General features: G+C 30.6%; 5 protein-coding genes across 5 annotated transcripts; 3 read left to right on the forward strand and 2 right to left on the reverse strand.

Annotated features, from left to right (window-relative positions):
• Positions 1-57: 57 nt before the first annotated feature.
• LOC134836756 (uncharacterized) lies at positions 58-2,668 on the forward strand. The gene is made up of 5 exons (XM_063851964.1): positions 58-218; positions 284-1,015; positions 1,070-1,348; positions 1,690-2,085; positions 2,237-2,668. Exons 1-5 carry the CDS (start codon positions 129-131, stop codon positions 2,576-2,578), a joined length of 1,839 nt encoding a protein of 612 aa, XP_063708034.1. The 5' UTR covers positions 58-128; the 3' UTR covers positions 2,579-2,668.
• Positions 2,669-3,031: 363 nt separating this feature from the next.
• LOC134831553 (guanine nucleotide-binding protein subunit beta-2) lies at positions 3,032-5,270 on the forward strand. The gene is made up of 7 exons (XM_063845312.1): positions 3,032-3,213; positions 3,272-3,417; positions 3,476-3,775; positions 3,831-4,032; positions 4,087-4,216; positions 4,290-4,376; positions 5,006-5,270. Exons 1-7 carry the CDS (start codon positions 3,142-3,144, stop codon positions 5,110-5,112), a joined length of 1,044 nt encoding a protein of 347 aa, XP_063701382.1. The 5' UTR covers positions 3,032-3,141; the 3' UTR covers positions 5,113-5,270.
• LOC134831544 (procollagen-lysine,2-oxoglutarate 5-dioxygenase) lies at positions 5,154-9,221 on the reverse strand. Its single transcript, XM_063845300.1, has 4 exons — positions 9,024-9,221; positions 6,845-8,226; positions 5,759-6,199; positions 5,154-5,697 (listed from the first exon to the last, which is right to left on the reverse strand). Exons 1-4 carry the CDS (start codon positions 9,094-9,096, stop codon positions 5,413-5,415), a joined length of 2,181 nt encoding a protein of 726 aa, XP_063701370.1. The 5' UTR covers positions 9,097-9,221; the 3' UTR covers positions 5,154-5,412.
• A 4,105-nt stretch (positions 9,222-13,326) lies between these two features.
• On the reverse strand, positions 13,327-17,489 carry LOC134827638 (14-3-3 protein epsilon). The gene is made up of 4 exons (XM_063840373.1): positions 17,332-17,489; positions 14,026-14,495; positions 13,785-13,965; positions 13,327-13,680 (listed from the first exon to the last, which is right to left on the reverse strand). The coding sequence occupies exons 1-4, from the start codon at positions 17,393-17,395 to the stop codon at positions 13,625-13,627; spliced, it is 771 nt and encodes a 256-aa protein (XP_063696443.1). The 5' UTR covers positions 17,396-17,489; the 3' UTR covers positions 13,327-13,624.
• A 277-nt stretch (positions 17,490-17,766) lies between these two features.
• On the forward strand, positions 17,767-21,093 carry LOC134828222 (histone deacetylase 3). The gene is made up of 3 exons (XM_063841251.1): positions 17,767-18,233; positions 18,286-19,344; positions 20,685-21,093. The coding sequence occupies exons 1-3, from the start codon at positions 18,146-18,148 to the stop codon at positions 20,819-20,821; spliced, it is 1,284 nt and encodes a 427-aa protein (XP_063697321.1). The 5' UTR covers positions 17,767-18,145; the 3' UTR covers positions 20,822-21,093.

Genomic DNA, 21,093 nt, shown 5'->3' on the forward strand with positions numbered 1-21,093 from the left:
AAAACTTACCCTAACACATTGCAAAAGTTGTTGTCCATCCATGTTATCTGGGAACTTTTTCTTATTGTCAGAAGTCGTTTGTGTCTTTCTTTTTCCATAAATTTTCTCGTAATTTCCAATTTTTCATAATGAAACGCAAGCTCGATCCAACATTTAGTGATCCATTCACAACAAAACGCCCCAAAACGTCATGCGAATTATCAGATTTGCCGAATGAAGTGAGTTTTCTTTGTCATAACCTCAAAATCCGGCGTCTCTAAAATCATTTTTCTTCAATTTCCAGATGTTGCGTGAAATTTTCAAGTCTTTACCTCCATCTGATCGCCTCAACGCTCGAATGGTTTCGCAATTTTGGATGCAATTTGCTAACGAATACTTTCCGAAGGACAACACAATCTGGTTAAATGCTTCCATGAACTTTTCTCCAACAGGACGCTTGTTCAAGACATTCGAAGCACGATTGACAACAACGAAAGACAAACGAAGCTTTCCTAATTTAGTGATAGTTGAGCTCCCAGAAGGCAAGAAATTCGATGAAATGCTGAATTTTCTCAAATTAATCGGCGATGAGATCCGTTTCCTCAAAATTTGTACTTGCCCAAACATCGACCAGATCAATCAACAACTCTACGGATGCTTTCCAAATATCGAAATTTTGGAAGTTTCGAACGAAAACCTGCTTGGCGACTTTTCTTTTCCATCAAAATTGAAATCGATCAAAGTTTACTCAGAATTCACGAAATATCATAAACTTCCAACTCTTCAGAGTGTCAAAAGCTTCATCACAAAATCGCAAATCGTTACTTACTACACGGAATATCTTGTTCCAATTGTAGAGCCTCAGATGAAAATATTGTTGGATTCGCTATTCACAAATAACAAAGCCCATTTTGAGCTGAAATCCAGTCATAACTTTTGCGGTGAAGCAAAATGGTCAGCAAAGGAAGTAACTGAAATTGAATTGTGTCAATATACATTCAATCTTGCTCCGCTCACGGAATTCAACTCTTTGAAGGTACTTTTTGTTCAATTTTTTAACTTTTTTCAAGAATTTTTTGTTTTTTTTCAGAAATTGAACCTTCACACACGTAATGAAGATGCTTTCGTAGAGTTCACATCGACTAACAAATTTATCAAATTTTCCGGAATCACTCATTTGACCATTTCCGGATGCAGCATGCAAGACCTCAAATTCACAAATATCGATAAATTGTTTCAAATGTTCCCAAATTTGGAATGTTTGAACATTTTGAACGGCAGTTGTATATTGAATGATGACGATTTTCGTTCAATATGCGAACACATGCCGAAACTCAAGACACTTAGGTATCATACAGTGCCCTCACAGGTAATTTTTGTTGTTATTTTAATCTCTTTTTGGATTTTCTAAAATTAAATTTTAATTAGTCTTGAGATTCTTTAAAAAAAATTTAAATAAAATTAAAAAAAAATAAAAAAATATTTAAATAAAATAAAAATTATATTTATTTAAAAAAATGAAAAAATATATTTTATTAATAATTTTATGAAATTTTTAAAAATAAATTTTTAATTTTTTTTTTAAAAGTTTTAAGTTTTTCAAAAATTTAAAATTATTTAAAAAAATTAAATTTTCAAAAATTACAAAAATTTAAAAAAATTTTTAATTTTTTTATTTTTAATTTTTTTTAAAACTTTTTTCAATTTTAGATATCACTTACCACACTTTTTGATTCTGACAGCTTCTCATTGAAAGATTTAAAGCACCTGGAATGTTTGTTGATTCAAACCAAGCCAGAGTGCTTTGCATATCCATGCTACTTTGAGTATCCCGTGCTTCCAAAATTGAAAATCCTTTACTTGAAAGGAGATGGAATACGCTATCTGGACGAACATTTTTACGCCCAAGTTGCTCAAAAGTCACCAAAATTACGTGACATTGGAATTTGTCCCAGAGATTTCGAACAAAATCCTTCGAAATTTTATCCTTTGCTCGATCTCCCGCATTTGAAGGATTTAACTCTGCCAGGTGAATGTGGTTGGATGGGTCAGGCGCACAACACTGAACTGATTGAAAATGTTATTGAACGTTGTAAGAACTTGGAAGTGAGTTATTTTATTTTTGAATATTTTCTGTAAAAAAAAATTTTTTTTTTTCGAATATTTTTTGTCAAAAAAATTTTTTTTTTTATTTTTTGAAAATTATGAAAAAAAAAAATTTTTTTAAAATTAAAAAAAAAATATTTTCTTTTTTTAGAGTTTTTACATTTGTGATGGATATGGATTTTCCCTTGCGCAAGAATTATACTTGATGAAAAAACTGCCAAAAATCGAAATACTCGGATCTGCATTGTTTGATGGCTGCGTATTCCGCGAATTTTTTCGCGAGCATCAAACGAAGTATCTTATGAATCACTTGGGCCTTGACATCACTTTCTACAAAGATGTGAATGGCACTTTGGACTACTTGTACTACTACTACATTCCTCATTCGTACCGGATGAAAATGGAAACTGCCCTCTCTTTCAAAATTGGATGGAATTTTAGTTTTCGTCAACTACAAACTTTGATCATCGTCTTGTCTAATTACATCAACTGAGTGATTTTTTCATTTTCTTAAATAAAATTTAAGACTTTTTGAAGAAAGTCTTACTCCTTAAATATTATTCGAAGTAAATTTTTTGAAAAAATCGCTTCAGAAAAGAAAATTAATAAAAAAAATTCTGAAAATTATTGAAAAATTAAAGATTTTGTCTCCAATAAATTAAAAACTTCACGAATTGAGACCAAAAAATTATTTCTTATGCATTTTTTTCTAATTTTCATACATTGTCTATTCTTAAAACGTTAAATTGTAGGCATTTAATGCTCTAAGGAGCTTTTAAATTGATATCGTCGCATGTGACTTTCCACAAGTTGCATAATTCAATCAAGTATTTACCGCTTTTTACCCACTAAATATAGAAATGAGCATGCGTTTGTAACTCGATGTCGTGCCACAGCGTAAATAAATACGTTAGGGCATTGCTTTCTTCAAAAATCAATCAGCTTATTGACGAACGAATCCGTTACAGGTCAGTCTTGTGACGACTTTCCTCAAGAACGGATCGAAAAATAAATAAAAAAAAATAATTTTTAATTTTAATTAAAAAAAAACTTAAAATGCCTCCAAAAGACGATCCTGAAACAGCAAAAGTTCGCAAAGAATGCGACGATTTAATCAAAAAAATCAGGGTTTGAATTTTTTTCCAACAAAAAATTACAAAAAAATCTAATTTTACTTAATTTTCAGGATGAGCAATCCAAAGTGAATGACTGTAAGTTGGAAGAAAAGTGCGGAGATATGGGAGATGCACCAAGAATACGTCTTTCGACGAAGAAATTTCTCAAAGGTCACATCAATAAAGTCAATTCCGTGCATTATTCGGGTGATTCGAGGTAAAAAAAATTATTTTGAAAAATTTTTAGAAATTATTAATGAAATTTAATTTTTTAGACACTGCGTCACTGGAAGTTTGGATGGAAAACTCATCATTTGGGATTCCTGGACCGGAAATAAGACGCAAGTCATAATGTTACGCTCGGCTTGGGTGATGAGCGTCGCCTTTTCCGAATCGGGAAATTTTGTTGCTTGCGGCGGCATGGACAATATGTGCACCATTTATGACTTAAATAATCGCGATTCGAGTGGATGTGCGAAAATCGTGCGAGAATTGGCAGGATATGAGGGTTTTTTGAGTTCCTGTCGCTTTTTGGATGATGGTCATATTTTAACGGGATCAGGAGACATGAAAATGTGAGTTTTTTTTCGTGAAATTTGAATAAAATTTAATTTTTTTCGTGTCAATTAGCTGCGTTTGGGACTTGGAAAAGGGAAAACGTGAAGTCGAGTTCGAGGCGCATCAAGGAGATGTCGTTTCCATATCAATGTCACCCGATGGGAAGCAATTCGTAACGGGATCTGTCGATAAAACGGCGAGACTTTGGGATGTACGAGCCACGGAACCGAAACAAACGTTTTGGGGACACGAAGCTGATGTCAATAGTGTTTGTGTGAGTTGAAAAAAATAATTTTTTAAATAAAATTTTAAAAAATTTTAATTTTAGTTCCATCCAAATGGTTATGCGTTCGCTACATGCTCGGAGGATAAGACAGCACGTTTGTTCGATATTCGTAGCGATCAAGAGTTAGCAAAGTACGAAGCCCCAAATAAAAGTTCTGGATTCACTTCGTGTGGTATGTATCGATTTTTGAAGCCCTTTTAACAAATCAAATTAGAACTAATCGCATTAATTTTCTAAACATACAGCAATGTCGTTGAGTGGACGACTTCTTTTATGTGGCAGCGATGACAATAATATCCATTGTTGGGATGCGTTGAAGTGTCAACATAATGGTATGTTTTAATGATTTTTTACATTTTAATCGCATTTTAATTTTTTTTCTGAAATTTCTTTGAGAAAAATCAAAAAAATCATCGTAAAATTCAAAAAAATAGGAAAAATTTAGAAAATTTTGTAGAATATTTCGAAAAAAATTATAAAACTCGGGAAAATTATGGAAACTATTCGAAAAATCCACTTTATAGATGAAAAACTAAAAAAAAGGAATTTTAAAAAAAAAACTTTAAAAAAATTTTTTTAGAAACATTTACAGAAAAAATTTAAAAACAAATTGAAAATAAATAATACCTAATAAAAATTACAAAAAAAAAATCTAAAAATTATTCAAGCAATAAAAATCATAATTTTTTTGAGAAATTCAAGAAGTTGCAAAATTAAATAAATTAAATTAAAAAAATTTTAATCTTGGAAAATTATGAAAATTTTGATTAAATTCGAAAAAAAGTTCAAGAATATCACAAAAAATATTTAAAAAAAATAAATTTAACCCAATTGGTTTAAAAAAATTTCAATAAAATTCAAGAAAATTTTTCGAAATTAAAAAATTTTAAATGCGATTAAATTTTTCGTCTCAAAAATTATTTTTTCTCATCTCATTTTTAACTAAAAAATCTCTTTTTAGGTTCCTTGGGCGGACATGAAAACCGCGTAACTTCCATTTCCTTGAGTCCCAATGGCATGTGCTTGGCTTCCTGCAGCTGGGACAACAACGTACGCATATGGGGCTAAAAACATCCTTTTTCAAAAAATATATTGGAAAAATTCGTTTATTTCACATTTTTTTGTTCGTTTCTTTGGAATTTTGATATGTTGCGAGACATACATTCAGTAATTTTTCAGTCAAAACGTAGATTCAACAATTTATGGCATAATTTTTAAAAATTAAAGTTGCTTAAAGTCAAATAAAAAAAATATTAATAGAAGTGGTTAACTTTTTTTTGAATCAGATCTCTTGTTAAATTGCTTCGTTCCTATTTTACGTGAGTTTTTATTGTCATTCGCTACTCTTAAAATTACTTGTGCGGGAATTTATGGGTCCACGAATGAGATCATGATGTAGCGAGTGCCTTTCGTCACCAACAATCCTTCATGGAAGTGCGTTAATCTGCCGGGATGCATTAACATCCAGCCCTTTTGTGTGTCGGTGATGGAACAATTGTAACGTAGGAACTTGCAGCCGCCTCCTTCGTAGTCAATGCCGGCGCGATTCAACGCGATATTGATGGTATAAGTAGAGGAATCGTGATGAGGGCGCAATGAAGGTTGCTCATCTGGGCGATAACGTACAACGAAGTTCATCAAAGAACGTGGAGGCTAAAAAAATATTTAAAAATTATTTTTTTCTATTTAAAATTTCAAAAAAATTTAAACTCACATCATGGAAATAACCAATAAAAACTTTTTCCTGCAACGGACGAACGTAATCCTTCAAGAAAGCGAGCCATTGACGTTCGAGCCCAACTTGATTCATGTGAATGTCACGCGTAGGCACTGCTTCGTAGCCTCCCTGAAGACGTTCGTCATTGTTAGATCCATCAGACCATTTTCCAAAACCCTCCATGATGGCAACCATGTCGTCGCAAAATTGTTCCGTGGCAATCGGGAACCAATAGACGTCGGGACAAGGTTGTTTGAACTTTTTCGTGTCAGTTTCTTCAAGAGCTTTCCAAAATTCAGGATTAATGTAACGTTTTTCCCAATCTTCTTTATTGTAAGCCATTTGGTAGTAATCCGGTCGAACGAGATTGATGTTGTAGTGTTCGTTGTTGATCAAATGTCCGAAGTTTTCCAAATTTGTCACGAACATGAAGAGATTCTAAAAGAAAAAATTGTTATTTTTACATTTTCCTTTGAAAAAGATTTAGAAAAATCAAGAAAATTTGTCAAAAATTCACCTTTGAATTTTTTTTTTAGAAAAAACTAACAGAAAATTTGATGCAAAATGTCAAAAAATCATTTAATTTACTTTAAATTTGCTAATTTTTTTATTTAAAAATCAAAATTTAGAAAATGTCAATTCAAAAAATAACCGTTGAAAATTTGAAAACATTTTTTTCGCTAATATTAAACTAATTTTCTTATATATCGAAATAAAAAATTTAAAATCTTGTCGTTTTTTCAATAAAATTAATAAAAAGTTGAATAAAACTTTAAATTGTTACATAAAAAAATCAAAAATTTTGAAAATTTCAATTTGAAAAAAATTCGTTTGAAAATTTGGAAATCGCTTTTTGGCTAATTCAAATACTAATTTTCTTAATAAATTTAAATATTTACGTTTTTTAAACTTTAAATTTTTACATGTAAAAATCATAAAATTTGTAAATGTCAATTTAAAAAAAAATTCGTTGAAAATTTGAAAATCGCTTTTTGGCTAATTCAAGTTTGAAAATTTTCAATTTTATAAATTTTTTAAAAAATTTTCTCATATTTTGATAAAGATAAAACACTCAAAACTTACCGCATCTCGAACTGATTGACAAAACGCCATATCCGGATCCATCTCTTTCTTCTCAAAATTAATCTTTTCAAAGGCAAGAGACTTGACGAGATACGCTCCTGTCACATACGGCACATTCCACACTCCCAAAACTTTTCTATCAACAATATCTTGATAGTCGTGAGATCTTGCATAAAATCCGCTACTTGACAACGCTCCCCAAAAGTTGGTCCATAACGAGCCTGTACGTCTCAACATTGGAGCAATTATTGTTCTGTTCGCCTCAAGAAGCAATCTCAACGTTTCTGGATTATCAATGTGCGATTCCGAGTCAAGCGAGAAGAGATATTCGACACCTCTGCTCTTTCCAACCTCCAAAGCCAATCCACGAGCATGAGCTTCGCTGAAATCATCTTCGACATCGATCAATTTGAATGTCTTGTATTCGCTGGAATGATCATCAATGAATGCCGTGACAGCTGCTTTGTGATGTGGCACGTTACTGTGCACCAAAAGATGGAGTTTTTCCTTTGGATAGTTGATGGCGTGAACTTTTTGGAGGAATTCCTCGGTGAAAGGTGTTGGTTTTTCGATAAAAAGTGCCAAAAGTACCTCCGGAAGCTCTTCTTCGTTCAACGTTTGACGATTTTCCTTGCAAATTTTGCATTCGGAAGACACAAATGCTCCAGCCAAGTAATTTCCGAACGTGTTAAGGGTTAATTTGCTCGGACCATTTCCGTGAATAACGCTTGGGCGTGTCTTAAAATCTTGATTATACACAAAAGACTCTCCAGAATCGGGATCAACATGCAACATCACTTGCTCTATGGCGCCATTCAAATTTTGGAAGATCTCGGATTTGTGATCCAACTTAATGGACAACTTTTCACGCAATTTTTCATCCAAATAAGCTTTTGTAAGGAACAATTGATCGTCATCCGTGTTCTTCAGAGGACTGGAATTCAACATTTCGTAGACAGCATCACAGTAACCCATGTACATGCCGGAATTCAAATACCATCCTCCAGGACCATCGAATACGGGATATTGATCTTTTAAGGTTTTATCGGGCCAAAGTAAGTTTTCTGCACTAACGAGCACACGAGCGCCTGTCTTTTTAAATTTCTTAATAATTTCGTTCAAGGATGAGGTGAAAATAACATCGTACGAATCAGAGAAGAGAACAATTGTTTCAGCATCATTTTTGAATGGCTTGAGAGCATCTTTCATGAGATTCAGTTTGTAACCGCCGCCAAGACCTTGCATGTCTCCTCCTTTCCATTCCTCGCCGAGACCCAGCGTCGTAACGGGAATGTTGTAATGCTTTGCGGAACGCAGGTAACGTAAGTATCCATCAGTGGGCTCGGATGCAACGGTAAATACTAAAGTTTTGCTGTTATTAGCTGAAAAATTTTTAAGAAAAAATTAATTAATTTTTTATTTTTTAGGAAAATCAACAAATGAACCAATTCTAAAGGATAAAGGAAAAAAAATTGTTGCAACTTTCACGTGCTTAAAAAAAATTAATTTTACTCTTACAGGAGCTAAGATTATGTCATGCATTCATAAACCCCCTCACATTTTTAATTGAATTTCCAGCTGAAACACATGTTTATTAACTTATGTTTATGTAGATAAGTACATACATGTGCCATACACGGACGAAAGTTACTTCAATCAGCAGTTTTATTTATAGAATGCCGGATGATGAAGAATAGTTTACAATACCAAATCGTTTAAATGCTCTTTTAAATGTAAACTTGCATAAACAAAAATGTTTGTTTTAAGTCAAAAAAAGTTTTCCTATTGAATTTTTATAAAGTGCATTGAAACATGTTTAGATGGATGGCGTACGTGATTTTAGCGAAGACATCATCTTCAACATATGTACAAAAAAATTCTTAAAAAATTGTATAACATAATGTAACATTAATGATTACGTGCGGAAGAAGAAATATTCTCTGATAAGCCTTTCTACAGCGATTAATAAATTAAGAGAACGAAACCGAAAGTGTCACATAACGATAAGGAATTCGAGAAGTTACACAAAATTTAGTTTCTAATATTTTTTGTTTCTTTAAAATTTAATGAAAATTGATCGCTTGAAGGAATTTTCAATTAAAATTGCACTGATTGTCGCAAGTTTTGCGGCTATAAATGTGACATAAACCGACAAAAACAAAGGAAATCATTTACGTACCTTGGTTTTCGCAATTGTAAAATCTCACTAAAATAAGTATAAATAAGTTTAATAAAACTAATCTAAAGTTCATGTTTGCGGTTTTATGTTTTTTCACGAAATTTGACTCATTTAACACTTTTTACTGCAGTAATTTAGCGGCAGTATGGAAAAATAATTATTATTAACGCCGCTTAATACTTCTGTTCTCTTCGAGTACTTCTTTGCGACTTATAAACTAAATAATAACTTTATGTACAATTTACTTTTTTTCATATGTTTTTTTTTTATTGTGAATGAATATAGCTTTCTCACTCTCGCACACCCGTTTTCAATTCTGTCTCGTTCTGACTTTTGTTTTCATTAATAAAATTCTGTTTTTCATTGAACAAGATTTGAATTTTACTGTGGCGAGAATCCGTTATGCGATTTTTTTGTGTATTAAAAATAATTTTTACTGCAAATTTTGTAAAAAAATAATTTTTTTGTTTAACAATGTTCTCCAAAAGTGACGACTTTTTGACGAGGTCGTTTCGAAACTTGATCATTTGCTTCCGAGGCTTGATTAGATTGTCCTTGTTCCTTTGCAGCTCGAGGACGTTTGATGCCACGGGTGCTTTTTCGTGGTCTACCTCGTGCTCCTTTGGTTTTAACAACCTCCGGTTCATTTGCTTCCGTAGCTTGATTGGATTGTCCTTGTTCCTTTGCAGATCGACGGGTGCTTTTTCGTGGTCTACCTCGTGCTCCTTTGGATTTAACAACTTCCGGTTCTTGTTGGCGACGAGGCAAATTCGTTGTAGGAGTTACACTGCCTAAGAGACGATTTGGTTTGCTTTTAATGAGAAGTTTTTCGCGCATCCTGTCCGGAACACGAGGATTCGTGTTTGTAGTTGCCTTATATAACCCATTGCGATTGGAAATGAGACCCATTTTTCTCAAGCGTGCCAAGAATGTTTCCACATTTTCACGAGAATCAGTTATACTTGATAACATTTGGTCCATTGAAACAGCTAAATGATATAAAATAAGAATTCATCGAAAAAAAAAATTTTTTTTTTAGAAAAAAAAAACTTACCCTCATCGCCAAATAGTAATTTAAGAATCTTAATACGATCATCGGAATTCATTTTTTTTTAAGAAATAAATATTTTTTTAAATTAAATATATTTTCAGTTAAGCACAAGACGTCTTTTCGCGAAGAAGAAATGTGTTAAACTTGAAAATTTTAAAAATTTCAAAGGCTTCTTAGATATTTTTTAATGAAGAACAAATATAATTTCTACTAAATTTATTTATATTTATCAAAATTAATCTTAAATGAATAAAAAATAAATTGAAAAATTATGAAAAAAATTATTATTAATTAATTTTATTTTTATTTCAAAGAAAAAAAAATAATAATGGTCACAAAATTATTAAAATCAAAATTTTAGAAAATTAAATTAATGTTTTTAAGAGTTAAAAAAAATAAAGTTTTTATAGTTCATTTTAGAATATATTTCTTGGATTTAAAAATAAATTCAAAAAATCTATTAAAGAAATTAAAAACTTTTTTTTATTTTTCATCATTTTATTAGTTTTTTTTTAATCATTTTATAATTTTATTGAGAAGCCAATAATATTTAATTCTATGAATGAATACATATTGAAATACATAGTCTAACAGATACATAAAATCTTACAATTTTTGTGTTGTTGTTACAGCATTTTAAATTAAAAATATATTTTAATACAAACAGCTTAAAATTTTGTAATTAATTTAGAAATTCATGTTAAAACTTGCATTTGCTATTTTTGTCATATAAAACTTTAAAAATTTATTATATATAATTTTTCATTGTGTCCTTTTTTGTTTAATAATAAAATATTGGTCTTTGATTGATTATTAATTATATTAAATTTGTAATAATTTTAAAATATAAATTTAAGAAAAAAAAATAATAAATATGTATGTTTATTAAGCTTTTAGTTGTCTTATATTTAAATCGTTTTTTTTCTTGCTATAAAAATGTATAATGTTGTACAATACTTTACATTCAATACAAAGTTATATCTAAAAAATGCAGAAAATGCTTTGAAATTATTTTTTAAAAAAATTATAATTTTTAAAACCAATGAATTATATTTTTTTTAGTATGAATTTAATTTAGTTTAGTAACATTTGTGAAATTTATATTGATTATTAATATTATGTTATTATTCATGTATTTTAATACATTTATTTTTTTTTATTAATGTCACTATATTTATTTTATTTTTTAATCCAGTACCTAAATATTTATTATTTTATATTTTTTTTAATAATGTTTAATGAAAATGTATGTAACTCATGTGTCATCATATTTTAATATAATTAAACTTCTCATCTTTCATTCATATTTATTGAATTAATTGAAGCCGATCGAAACCAGAAATTTTCTTATTGTATTGTTATAAATATATATGTTTATAATATTTATTACAAACCAATACTATTACCAAAGATATGACAAAAGAAGTGAGTGAGTGACAAAAATGTGAAATAGAATTTTATTTTTTTTTTGTATATCGACGACGTTACCTACCAGCGTTTTGTCTCTACATTTCATGGCAGTATTTGTTCGTTTTGAAAAAAAATTTACGGAAGTTTACTATTTTTTTTTTACTTCTATTCCACATTTGTTCACATACATGTTATAAATGTATATGTTGTCTAGATAACACCTATCGATGAAATGACTGTCATGTGTGCGTGTGTGCTCTGAATGTTTAATAAAAAAAAATATTGAAATAAAAATATATGTGACGAGAGAAGCAAAAAAAATATTTTTTTTTTTCGTGGGACAACTACATGTTGATGATGGCAGAAAAACTTAAAAAATGAAAACATTCCAAATTTTGAAGCTCTTTTTTATTATTTTTTTATTTAATTTTCTTCCATTCAATCGTAATAATAATAATAATCTAAATTTCATGCTAAATTTGATCTCATACATATTTTTTTTTTTGATTGATATTACAAGCCTCTACAAATGATGTTTTTTTCTAAGTTGTTTTTTTTTTATATAAAGAAACATTATTTTATTTTTTTTATTATTTTTTTTTTTAATTTACTCTTATCTACTCACATTTAGCTGATAATATGCGTTAATAATGTATCATGAATATTAATAATAATAATGAATAATGTTATGAATAGAAGAAAAATAACAAAAAAATACTCACGTGTGTGTTAGTTAAAGTTGACTTGATGCAGACTAGGATTATTAGTCGATTTTAGTCATGTAAATGCAATAAATCATCACTTTGTTAAATTTAACATAAAAACGGATTCATTGACAAAAAAAAATATAACGAGACAAAAACAAAAAAATTAATAAAAATAATTAATGATTAAAAAAAATAACGGAATGAGTAGCGATTTCATATTTTTTTTATTTTTGAATTTTAATAAAATTTTTAAAAATTTGAATGAAGCGTGTTTACACCAAAAAATATAACATACGAAAAGTTCCAGACAATTATTTATTTATTATTACTTATTACTTTTTAATGCAGAACACATGAGTACATTTGTAATTTTTTTTTTGTTTATTAATATTCTTTGTTATGTTTTTTTTTCCAAAGATTACTTGCAGAAAAATGTTTTTTTTTTGAATAATGATTGATACTTGTTTTAATTTTTTTTTTGTATTTTTTTAATATTTTTTTTTATTTAATTTATATCATTTTATTAATAGTCATTAATAAACAAATACTACCGGTTGTTGGAAATATTATATTATTTATTAGGGTAAACCGAATAAAAAAATAAAAGTAAGAAACTGTGTGACTGATAGTAGTATATAATAATTATAATTTTTTTTCTGTATAAAGCAACACACTGACACCTATTTTTTTTTCTTTTCGAATGAATGAATCTAGTTAGTTATTATTTTTTTCTTTGTATAAATTTATGTTAATTTTTTTTTTATTAATAAAAATTGGTGAAAGAGAGAGATGATCTTTCTTTTTGTTTTATTAGTTGTTCAAGGATATTGTTTATTATTTAATTTTATGTGTATTAAAAAAAAGAAGAGAATGTTTTGATGTTTTTTTTTTTGTTTGATGATGATCATGAGAATATACATATCGTCTAACTTTTTTATTTATTTGTGTTTCCTTGTGTTTTTAGCCTTTAATTTTCAATTGTTATAGTTTAATATAATTTTTAATTATCGTATGTTATCATTACTTCATATCAATTTATAAGTAATTGTTGTGTGTGACTATGAAAATTTATTTTATCTTTTTTTTTTTGTTTAAATAATTAAATGGTGAAGTTTGTGTGTTCAATGTATGTGTGTGTGTGTGTATGAATTTTTTTTTTTAGTTTAAGCTTAATTTTCTATGTTGTTTCATAATAATTTTTTTTCTTATGTTTTTTTTTGTTTGTTTGTAAAAAAGAAAAAGGATTTGTTCTCAGTATTTTTCCATGCATCTAATTGATTTTTTTATGCTGTTGCAGCTGTTGCTTTATATTTATATGCTGTAGTTGTTATTGATGTTGAAATCTTATTATTTATAGATATCTTATAGTAATAATGCTTAATATTATTTTTCAATAAAATAAATTCACACGCTCGGACAAGGATACTTCACATTTACGACACATCTTGGTCTTCAACATCTTGGACTTGTTCTTTCTGTTCACCTTCGCCTGCAAAAGTAATTTCCGAGTGTGAGATAAATGTTGTTTTTTGTTTCGTGATCGTGCAAATTGGCGAGAAACGTGCAACAAAATTAATTAAAAAGTCAACTTACCGTCTCCCTGCATGTCAGACGTCCATAATGTAAGATTATCTCTCAGTAGTTGCATAATAAGTGTCGAGTCTTTGTAACTCTCCTCACTCAGAGTGTCCAATTCGGCGATAGCATCATCGAACGCAGCCTTTGCTAAACGGCAGGCACGGTCAGGAGAGTTCAAAATTTCGTAGTAGAAGACCTTTAAAAAAATTTTGTTGTTAAAAAAATGTAAAAAAATATCAAAAATTTTTAATTTTACCGAAAAGTTTAGTGCTAATCCCAATCGGATTGGGTGTGTTGGAGGTAAATCAGTCATAGCGATGTCGCTGGCTGCCTTGTAGGCGACCAATGATGCTTCGGCGGCTTCTTTGCGATCGTTGCCAGTTGCGAATTCAGCCAAATAACGATGATAATCACCCTTCATTTTGTAGTAGAATACCTTGCTTTCGCCAGTGGAGGCGCATGGGATAAGATGTTTATCCAAAACTTCCAAAATGTCTGAGCAGATGTCACGCAATTCCTTTTCCACTTGAGCACGGTAGTTCTTGATCATTTCAAGTTTCTCCTCGACTCCCTTGTTCTCCTCCTTTTGCTCAATGGACGAAATGATTCGCCAAGAGGCACGGCGCGCACCGATGACATTTTTGTACGCGACAGACAACAAGTTTCGCTCCTCAACGGTGAGCTCGACATCGAGCGAGGCTACTTTCTTCATGGCATCAACCATTTCTACAAGAGAAAAAAAATAAAAAAATGTCACATTAGAACATAAAATCAACAATAAAAATGAAAAAAATTCTATTGGGAAAGGGCAATTTTAAAAAATGTTTCCAATTTTATCTTTAAAAATTCTTTAAAAAATAAAAAAATAACTTTTTAAGTTTTAAAACCGAACTAAAAAAAAAAAATTATAAAAAAATTAAATTTTTTATATTTTAAAATTATTTTTAGCGTGAAATTGACGAGAATTTATAGTTAAAAAATTTTCAAAAATTTAAAATAATTTTTATTAATTTTTAAAATTAATTTTTGAACTTTTTTTACACAAAAAGTTGATAGATTTATAATAAAAAATTATTTAAAAATTTTATTTTCTATTATTTTTAATAATTTTATTGATTTTGACGCAGAAAATTAAAAATAAATTTATAATTGAAAATTTTTTAAAAAATTAAAAAAAAAATTATTTTTATTAAAATATTTAGATTTAATTTTGACACAAAAAAAATAAAAAATTTAATGCTACAAAATTTTTAAAAAATTTTAAGAATTTTATTTTATAAATTTTAAATATAAATATTTTATAAAAAATTTATTGAATATTTTAGTTCAAAAATTTAAAAAATTAAATATTTAAAAGTCCAAAAGTGATAAAATGAAACATTTTTCAAAATTGCACGTGCCTCATAAAGGTGTGTTTCTTCATTTTTGCCAACAAAATTCCACGATTGATGGGAAAGTTGTCAGGATAAATGAAGATTTTGAGCAAAAAATAATTAATATCGTCCTAAAGCGAAACCAAAATCATGAAATACGCACAAAATTGGCTTTAGACAGGACTTGTCATTCGTTATCTCTGAAGCACAACCCGATAAGATATCATCGTTATCTCGACTCGTGACTCCAAAGTCACAAAAGAATGTTCAAAAATGCTCGAAAAGCGAAATTTTTCAATGCTTTCGGCAAATTCCATGCTTTTGCGGTGTGGTGTGCCTGCTGAACACAATGAGTCAATGACAGCAACACCCAAAAAAGTAACTTTTTTTTCCGTAGATTAAAGTGAAAAATGGGCCCATCCTCACTCCCATTCATCTTGGCCACCCCGAACTTCACACGAACTTTGCCATGGATGGCGCTGCTGCGTTCGTGTCGACTCTCATCGTAAAAGGAGGCAAAATTTAATCGTATGAAAGTAGGTAGATGGCAACAGTCATAGCGCAGTGCTCCAAACCAAAAAAACGATCGATAAATGTTTGGGTGTGTGTGTGCGGCACTAACACAGCGGCACAGAGAGAAAAAACGAATACCAACACAAATGAATGAAAAAGAGGAAAGCAGGTTGCCTCACGTACATGAATGACGAATAAAAAAAAATACATTTAACGGAATATTGAAACGCACACAGAGACAGTTTCGTGTAAAAATCCCTCTTCTTACTCAGACTTGGTTTTTTTTCAATTTCTGCCATTTTTTCTGCAAATTTTTTCTTTTTTTAATGCCGATGATGAGGTCAGTTTCGAGACATTCTCTCGGGACACGAGCCTTTTTCGGCGAAAAAGAGCTAAAAAAGGAATTTTTCATTTTCGCCGAAACTGAGCAATTAATCCATCACACTACCACATTTGCGAAACTAGCGTGACTGACTAGCAAAGCAAGTTTTTAATGGAACTGATTTAAATAAATTGACCAAATGACTCAAGTAATTACTGCGAAAAATGCTCGTTTGCGTGTGTGTGTGTGTGTGTGTGTGTGTGTGTAGGAAGGAGCCTTTTCCTTGTGCGCTTCTAAGGAAATACAAAAAAAAATAATAAAATAAACTTTAATAAATTAATGTTGCCCTCGGCAACCGTTTCGCTCCTTAATATAATCAATATGTTAGGAAATGGGACTTTTGCCAATCAAATCCTTTTTTTGTTCTATGATTTTATTAAAAATTAACTAGAATTGTCTTGTTGTATTGGAAACGACCACACCTCTTCTTCCTTAACATCTCGATTTTTTTTTTCCTTGTGATTTTTTTTCTCATCATCAGGAGTTTTTTTTTAATAGAATGAGAAAAAAATGATAAAAAATTAATGAAAAATTAGTTCAAGTAACTTGACATGAATTTTTTTTGCCGATCTTTGCGATTTTGCCGGACATTTTTCTCTTATTCGTCGTTTTTTGCGCTCTTTCGCTTTGAAATAAAATTAGAAAAATTTTGAAAAAAAAAGTTTTTTCATCGACAAAAAGTCGGAAATGAGAAAAAAAAGGTAAAGGAGACTTTTTATTAATAAAAATTTTTCCAAGACAAGTCATCTCTTCTCGTTCGGCGCACACACACTCAAACGCGAATGTTCGATGAATCAGTACTTTTGCCTGTGTGTGTGTGTGTCTCGAATGCGAATGTGTGAAAAATTGGAATGTGAGAAAATGACGATGACGATGATGAAGAAAAATTTTTATGTGTGTGGCTAACCGGTACGACCTTTTGCCGTGAAAAGTTCCGCAAAATGCCAAATCCGTGACTTTTCCCGTTGCCGCTGCCGAAATCCCGGTTTTGCCATCGAAGCCGATTGCATAATCCGGTTAAATGGCGGCGCGGAGACAAGGCACGGCTCTCTCTGTGGATCAAGTCTGGAATTTTAATCGCAATTTTCCGGTCGAAAATTTATGGTAGACCCCGTAAAAATATGCCAAATGCATGCGGCAGCGGCAAAACGACATTTTTCACGTATTTTTGCTCGGTTTTGGTGCATTTTGCACGCCATAAAGTGGTTTGAAAAAAAAAAATTTTTTTTTATCAATGCCGTGATGGAAAAAAAGTGACGTCCATTGAGGAAAAAATCAATTTTTTTCGACTTACCGTCGTAGCGCTCAGCTTGCTCAGCCAATTTTGCTTTGTACACGTTATTTTCTCTTTCGGACATTTTTGATAGTACTTTTGATTCGTTTTACACAGAAATTTTCAATAAATCACACAATTTTCTTGCGACCACGAAAACCACGCCACCACGCTTCTGAAAAAAACTAGAATTAATGCTGGGGCACGGGACCAAGTGCGCATTTAGCGGATCCATTAGCCAATCACGAGTGTTTGTGCCGATTTAAGCCAATCACGGGGCAGGATTTTCACGAACTGCATGCCGATTGGAGGGCGAAAAAGAAAATGGTGACGACGACGCCGACCCGATGCGCAATTTAACGATGAAATGTGCCATGGGGGTTGAAATCGGGTAAGGTTCTTATCATTTTCATTCGTCTCATTTTAATATGGGACCGAGTTTAAGTCAAACTGGCAACCCCAATCAGTCGAATTTTCGATTTCCAGCCAATTTTCTTCGATTTTTACCAAAAATTACACAATTTTAAAGAAATTCAAGAGCCTCAAGGCATCAATTGAACTCGTCTGTCTACGAATTGCATGTTAGAATCCCCACAAAAGCCGTAGTTTTTACCAAATCATGCTGCAAAGTTGAAGCAAGTGTTCTGCACGACGAAACCAAACAAAAATAAACCAACAATTTTGCGGAAATTTTTGTGTTAAACGCTCTCGATGCAGCCAGACTACACGCTAACGAAGAAACTTTTATTCATTGTTTGTTTTTTACTCATTATTTATTACCTCAAGTTGTATTTCTGGGAAAGTGCTTAGAGAGTTTGCGAAAAAAAATCGGAAAATGTCGAAGAAACGAGTGTCGTACTTCTTCAACGAAAGTGTCGGGAACTTTCATTATGGTCCGGGGCATCCAATGAAGCCGCATAGATGTAAGTTTTGATTAAAATTTTTGAATTTTTATTTTAATTTTGGTTTTTTTAGTGTCTGTCATCCATCATCTCGTCATGAATTACGGCTTGCACAAGAAAATGAAGATTTATCGACCGTACAAGGCGAATGCCCATGACATGACTCGCTTCCATTCCGAAGAATACATTGAATTTCTGCAATCTGTGACGCCACAGAACATCCAACAGTTCACGAAATGTCTCTCGAGCTTCAACGTGGGCGACGATTGTCCCGTCTTCGATGGACTTTTCGACTTTTGTGCAATGTACACGGGTGCCAGTCTCGAAGGAGCGCAAAAATTGAACCATAATCACAGTGATATTTGTATAAATTGGTCCGGCGGTTTGCATCACGCGAAGAAATTCGAAGCTTCTGGGTTTTGTTATGTCAACGACATTGTCATCGGGATCCTGGAATTGCTCAAGTATCATCCGCGCGTCATGTATATCGATATTGATGTGCATCACGGTGACGGCGTGCAAGAAGCTTTTTATCTCACGGATCGCGTTATGACAGTTTCTTTCCACAAATACGGAAATTATTTCTTTCCCGGAACGGGAGACATGTACGAAATTGGTGCCGAATCCGGGAGATATTATTCCGTAAATGTCCCGCTGAAAGAAGGCATCGACGACGCAAGTTATTTCCAAGTATTTAAACCCGTTATCTCGGCTGTCATGGAATTTTATCGACCGACGGCGATAGTTTTGCAATGCGGAGCTGATTCTTTGGCAGGAGATCGTTTGGGTTGCTTTTCCCTGAGTAGCAAAGGACATGGAGAATGTGTGAATTTCGTCAAAGAGCTCAATGTGCCCGTTTTAGTTGTCGGCGGAGGCGGATATACGCTGCGAAATGTCGCCCGATGCTGGACTTATGAAACTTCGCTGTTAATTGACGAACAAATCTCGAATGAGCTGCCGATGAACGATTATTTGGAGTTTTTTGCGCCCGATTTTACGTTGCATCCGGAAATTGTGACGCGACAAGATAATGCAAACAGTAAACAGTACCTGGATCTCATCACGCGGCAAACGTATGAAAATCTTAAAATGTGCGCACATGCACCGAGTGTGCAAATGTTCAATATTCCAGGTGAGTTTTTCAAAAATTTTCTTTTAAATTTGATTAAGATTAATTTTAAAAATATATAAAAAAATTTCGTTCAAAAAAAAATAATTAAAATTAAATTTAAAAAATATTTAAAATTAAATATTGAAAATTAATGAAAAAAAAATAACTCTATTTAAATAAATAAATCAAATAAAAATAAATTTAAAAAAATTAATTTTTCTAAAAATATAATTTTCTTAATTGAACAAAACCTATTTTAAAAAAAATAATTCATTAATTTAAAAATATATTTTTTTATTTCTGAAAATTCTAAAGTTTTATCAATTTGATTAATAATAATTTAATTTAATAATAATAATTATTATCAATAATTAATTGAGTTGCAAAATGATTAAATATGATAGATTAGAGCCCCTCTGATAAATTTTTATCCATTTGGAGCAAGATTTGACAAAAATGGCTTTGACACAGTTTTTGACATAAAATTATTTTTTGACACATTTTTATTTTGACATAGTTTTGCTCTTGATTTAGTTTTCAAAACAAAACTATGTCAAAGGAAAAACTTTTTTTCAGTTTCAAATTTTTTGCAGTTTTGAGTTATAAAATGATTAAAAATGATAAATTAGAGCACTCTGACAAATTTTTATCCATTTAGAGCAAGATTTGACAAAAATTGCTTTGACACGGTTTTTGACACAGTTTTTGACATAGTTTTTCTCTTGATTTAGTTTTCAAAACAAAACTATGTCAAAGAAAAAATTTTTTTTTTCAGTTTCAATTTTTTGGCAGTTTTGAGTTATAAAATGATTAAAAATGATAAATTAGAGCCCTCTGACAAATTTTTATCCATTTAGAGCAAGATTTGACAAAAATGGCTTTGACACAGTTTTTGACAGTTTTTGACATAGTTTTTCTCTTGATTTAGTTTTCAAAACAAAACTATGTCAAAAAAAAATTTTTTTTTTCAGTTTCAATTTTTTGGCAGTTTTGAGTTGCAAAATGATTAAAAATGATAAATTAGAGCCCTCTGACAAATTTTTATCCATTTAGAGCAAGATTTGACAAAAATGGCTTTGACACAGTTTTTGATTTAGTTTTCAAAACAAAACTATGTCAAAGAAAAAATTTACTTTTAGTTTCAAAAAAACATTTTCTTAAAATTTTTTTCTGAAATTTGAAAGAAATAATTTCTGAAATTTTTAATTTTGTTTATTTAAATAATTTTTTAAAATTAAGATTCTATTTTTAATATTTACAAAAAAAACCTTTTAAAATTTTAAAAAATCAAATTTTTTAATATTGCTCTCAAAAAAATCAAAAAATAAAAAAAAATTAACGAAAAACAATTTTTTTTTCAGAGGATGCATTGCCCGAAAGAGTGAAAGACGAGCCCGACAAAGACGTGCGAATAACACAGGAAGACGCCGACAACATGGTAGAGCCTAAAAATGAGTTTTACGACGGTGACAATGACAATGATAAACATGATCCTTGATCTCCAGTGTCAACCAATTAAATAATTAATTGTACATAATTTAACTTTTAAGTTGTAGGTAAAAACTTATTTTTAACGAAAAAAATGTCAGGACGTAAGAGAGAAAGACTTTTTAAAAAAGAATTTGTGTAAAATTTGTCTTCAACGAGCATCGAGGAGGAAATAAAACGCAGTTTTAAGCATTTCTTAGGTGTTTATTCGACAAATTCGTCTTCTCTCTGGTATTTTTAGTATCTATCGAGCTATACATAAAATGTATCATACAATTTTGA

The sequence above is a fragment of the Culicoides brevitarsis genome, chromosome 1 (assembly GCF_036172545.1).
Source record: "Culicoides brevitarsis isolate CSIRO-B50_1 chromosome 1, AGI_CSIRO_Cbre_v1, whole genome shotgun sequence".
Classification (NCBI taxonomy): Eukaryota; Metazoa; Arthropoda; class Insecta; order Diptera; family Ceratopogonidae; genus Culicoides; species Culicoides brevitarsis.

Coding starts and splice junctions, on each gene's coding strand:
- LOC134827638 (XM_063840373.1), bottom strand. CDS start 17,395: ATGTCCGAAAGAGAAAATAACGTGTACAAAGCAAAATTGGCTGAGCAA. Junction 13,966..14,025: donor GATTAGCACTAAACTTTTCG/GTAAAATTAAAA, acceptor ATTTTTTTAAAG/GTCTTCTACTACGAAATTTT. Junction 13,681..13,784: donor GTCTGACATGCAGGGAGACG/GTAAGTTGACTT, acceptor TTACTTTTGCAG/GCGAAGGTGAACAGAAAGAA.
- LOC134828222 (XM_063841251.1), top strand. CDS start 18,146: ATGTCGAAGAAACGAGTGTCGTACTTCTTCAACGAAAGTGTCGGGAAC. Junction 18,234..18,285: donor TCCAATGAAGCCGCATAGAT/GTAAGTTTTGAT, acceptor TGGTTTTTTTAG/TGTCTGTCATCCATCATCTC. Junction 19,345..20,684: donor GCAAATGTTCAATATTCCAG/GTGAGTTTTTCA, acceptor TTTTTTTTTCAG/AGGATGCATTGCCCGAAAGA.
- LOC134831544 (XM_063845300.1), bottom strand. CDS start 9,096: ATGAACTTTAGATTAGTTTTATTAAACTTATTTATACTTATTTTAGTG. Junction 6,200..6,844: donor GTCAATCAGTTCGAGATGCG/GTAAGTTTTGAG, acceptor TTTTTCTTTTAG/AATCTCTTCATGTTCGTGAC. Junction 5,698..5,758: donor TTATTGGTTATTTCCATGAT/GTGAGTTTAAAT, acceptor ATATTTTTTTAG/CCTCCACGTTCTTTGATGAA.
- LOC134836756 (XM_063851964.1), top strand. CDS start 129: ATGAAACGCAAGCTCGATCCAACATTTAGTGATCCATTCACAACAAAA. Junction 219..283: donor TATCAGATTTGCCGAATGAA/GTGAGTTTTCTT, acceptor TTCAATTTCCAG/ATGTTGCGTGAAATTTTCAA. Junction 1,016..1,069: donor CGGAATTCAACTCTTTGAAG/GTACTTTTTGTT, acceptor GTTTTTTTTCAG/AAATTGAACCTTCACACACG.
- LOC134831553 (XM_063845312.1), top strand. CDS start 3,142: ATGCCTCCAAAAGACGATCCTGAAACAGCAAAAGTTCGCAAAGAATGC. Junction 3,776..3,830: donor GGATCAGGAGACATGAAAAT/GTGAGTTTTTTT, acceptor CGTGTCAATTAG/CTGCGTTTGGGACTTGGAAA. Junction 4,033..4,086: donor CTGATGTCAATAGTGTTTGT/GTGAGTTGAAAA, acceptor TTTTAATTTTAG/TTCCATCCAAATGGTTATGC.